This window comes from Drosophila sulfurigaster, chromosome 2R (assembly GCF_023558435.1).
Source record: "Drosophila sulfurigaster albostrigata strain 15112-1811.04 chromosome 2R, ASM2355843v2, whole genome shotgun sequence".
NCBI lineage: Eukaryota > Metazoa > Arthropoda > Insecta > Diptera > Drosophilidae > Drosophila > Drosophila sulfurigaster.
In genome coordinates, this window is record NC_084882.1 from 20152532 (window position 1) to 20155045 (window position 2514).

Genomic DNA, 2514 nt, shown 5'->3' on the forward strand with positions numbered 1-2514 from the left:
TTCTTATAATTGTTTATTAACTAGCAACATTGATTAACCTCTAATAAGCCTTTGCGGTCAAACATGGGCATCAGAGCTTTGAGATTCTGTTGAACTATGGGATTTTTGTAGAGACGATTCTTAAAGCGAATGCCGCGCTCATCATCATTCATTAGAGCATTGAAACATGCATCTGTGGAATCCTCGCTAATCATCACGGGTTGAACAACAACTGCCGAGTGCATGGCTAGAAAACAAATAATAATGAATTCTATGTATGTCCATCAGGATTATAAGGATGACTTACCAAAGAAGCGTTTCTGCTCGGCCTGCATTTGAAATTCATGTAAGCTGGGAATTGGATGGGCTTTGTAATTCAGTTGCCTGAGGGTATTTGTGAATATTCTATGATAGAAACTAAAGAGATCACCCTGTTCCTCCCGACGCAATGGCTCTCTTAGCGATGTGTTGAAGAAGTGATGCAAATCAATCGTGGGTGAACCCCAAAAAGAATACTGAAAATCAATTAGCAATATATCCTCTGGACGTCCAGTTGCTGCATCATATTTGACCATCACATTATTGGTCCAAACATCGCCATGTGCCAGAACATTCACAGAATCACTTATAGGTTCAAAACATTCCCGTCCAATGTCCATATAGTGCGGAGCCAACTCAAACAGCTTCTGGGCGTATGGAGCACACTCTGGTTCCTGGGTCATCCATCGAGCGGCTGCCAAAAGACCACCGACAAAGTATCCGCTGTAAGCATTTGTGTAGCGATTGAAGAATCCTCGATCATAAGTTTCTAGGCGGCCAGCGTTGCGTTCATTGAAAACCGCTGAAGTGGCATGCATTTTCGCCAACTTTCGCAGTATCAGATGGACGTGTTCTTTATCCAAACGCTTTACACGGTCCGCCATAACATATTTAGCTACCGATAGATCTTCAAAGATAATAGCTGAGCGTTCGCGATCTACAAATACAGCAGTGGGAAAAAGTGGTTCAAATGCATCGGTTTCCTTGAGGAGTTCTGTGAGCTTGGGCAAGACTTCCTCATAGAGCGTCATTTCCCGATTAAATATATCGTAGGGTTCCATTAGTTCCTTGGTCAGTTCGTCATCTTCAATGGCGGTTTTAACAATTAGATTCTGCTTCAAAATTGCTTCAGGTTCTTGTGAGAGAGTAAATTGCACTCGAGCTCTGGTCAAAACACCGCCATAATTCTCTCCGGGTCCCAGTGCGGGATTCACTTCCAATTTCACGATACGCAAATTGCTATCTTTATAATATGAACTTAGCGCATGCTCAATGTAATCGTGAGTCAGCCATTCAGGTGCTGCTGCCATCTTGTACCGTTATTTTAGAAAGTTTGACGATTCTAATGCAATCTCAAGAGCTGCAACGGCTTTTATACTAGCCGTCGCATTGGGTGAAGGTGAACATTGCTCTATAATGCATCGCAGATTCCCACAATCCCCCGCATATATATAATATGCACTTTAACTACTAATTGCCTTATCCGCTATATGATATTTACTTGCTGCTTAATGCCGTGTGGCAACAGGTCTCACGCCGGAGGCGAGAAATGACGTGTGCCAGACAAATGGCTGATAACTGTCGCATGGAAAAGTTAATAAGTCCAGCTGTCATCTAGCGTGATTTAAAGCTGGGAACAGCAGACTTTGAGTCGATTTCACACTGTACAATTAACTATGCAACACACATGTTTTTTTGCGATATTTCTTTTTCTTTTCTCAGTTCATTTGGTAGTACAGATTAAGTTCAAATTTTGTTAAGAAGTGTATCACGCTCCGGTACAACCAATATAAATTATATACTGACAGTTGTCACACGCTTACGGCTGATCCATACTATAAGCTGCGACTTTGTATTCAAATGACGCATTTTCTCCTAAGATTAAAGACGATAAGAATACAAGTACAAGTCTAGTAAATTAGGATGTTTGCCCAGACGCTTTTAAGAATTGTTTCAACATTTACAGAATGTTTATAAATTTTATTTTATTTATGAGTACTTTAAGACAATTAAATTTATTTATGGCTATTTGTTTTTAATTTTATACTTATTCTTATACTGATAATTTATTCTTAAAACAAAAATTATAAACTAATTATTGTTATAATTCAATATTAAAAATAATAAAACATAAAAATTATTTTTATAGAAATATTGAAAATAAATATTTATTTACTGATTACATCTATTGATCCAATGTTCAATTAATTTTATAGTATCGAGAAATAATTGAGATAAAAGAAACCATGAAAAGAATAGAAATCATGAAACAGTATTTTTTAAATTTAAAAGAATCTAACTGTAAATAAAAATTATTCTTTCAATTATAAATAAAATCGAGTAAACGACAAAGGATTGTTAACTCACTTTTGGTTACCATGCGAATGTAAAAAATTAGCAATGAAAACGTTGACGTTTACATTAGAGTTTCCACAGTGTGAAGGAAATACAATCTCGTGTTTGCTAGTGTAAACTATTTTATCAGTCTTACTACTA

The 2514-nt window shown here is 37.0% G+C and overlaps 1 protein-coding gene across 1 annotated transcript; it reads right to left on the reverse strand.

The window, feature by feature from the left end:
- On the reverse strand, positions 1 to 1369 carry LOC133836586 (uncharacterized). Its single transcript, XM_062267163.1, has 2 exons — positions 287 to 1369; positions 1 to 226 (listed from the first exon to the last, which is right to left on the reverse strand). The coding sequence occupies exons 1-2, from the start codon at positions 1326 to 1328 to the stop codon at positions 21 to 23; spliced, it is 1248 nt and encodes a 415-aa protein (XP_062123147.1). The 5' UTR covers positions 1329 to 1369; the 3' UTR covers positions 1 to 20.
- Between the last annotated feature and the right edge of the window lie 1145 nt (positions 1370 to 2514).

Excerpts from the sequence above, each read along its gene's own strand:
- LOC133836586 (XM_062267163.1), bottom strand. The coding sequence starts at position 1,328 with ATGGCAGCAGCACCTGAATGGCTGACTCACGATTACATTGAGCATGCG. Across the intron at positions 227-286 it reads CGAGCAGAAACGCTTCTTTG|CCATGCACTCGGCAGTTGTT; the intron begins GTAAGTCATCCT and ends TTTGTTTTCTAG.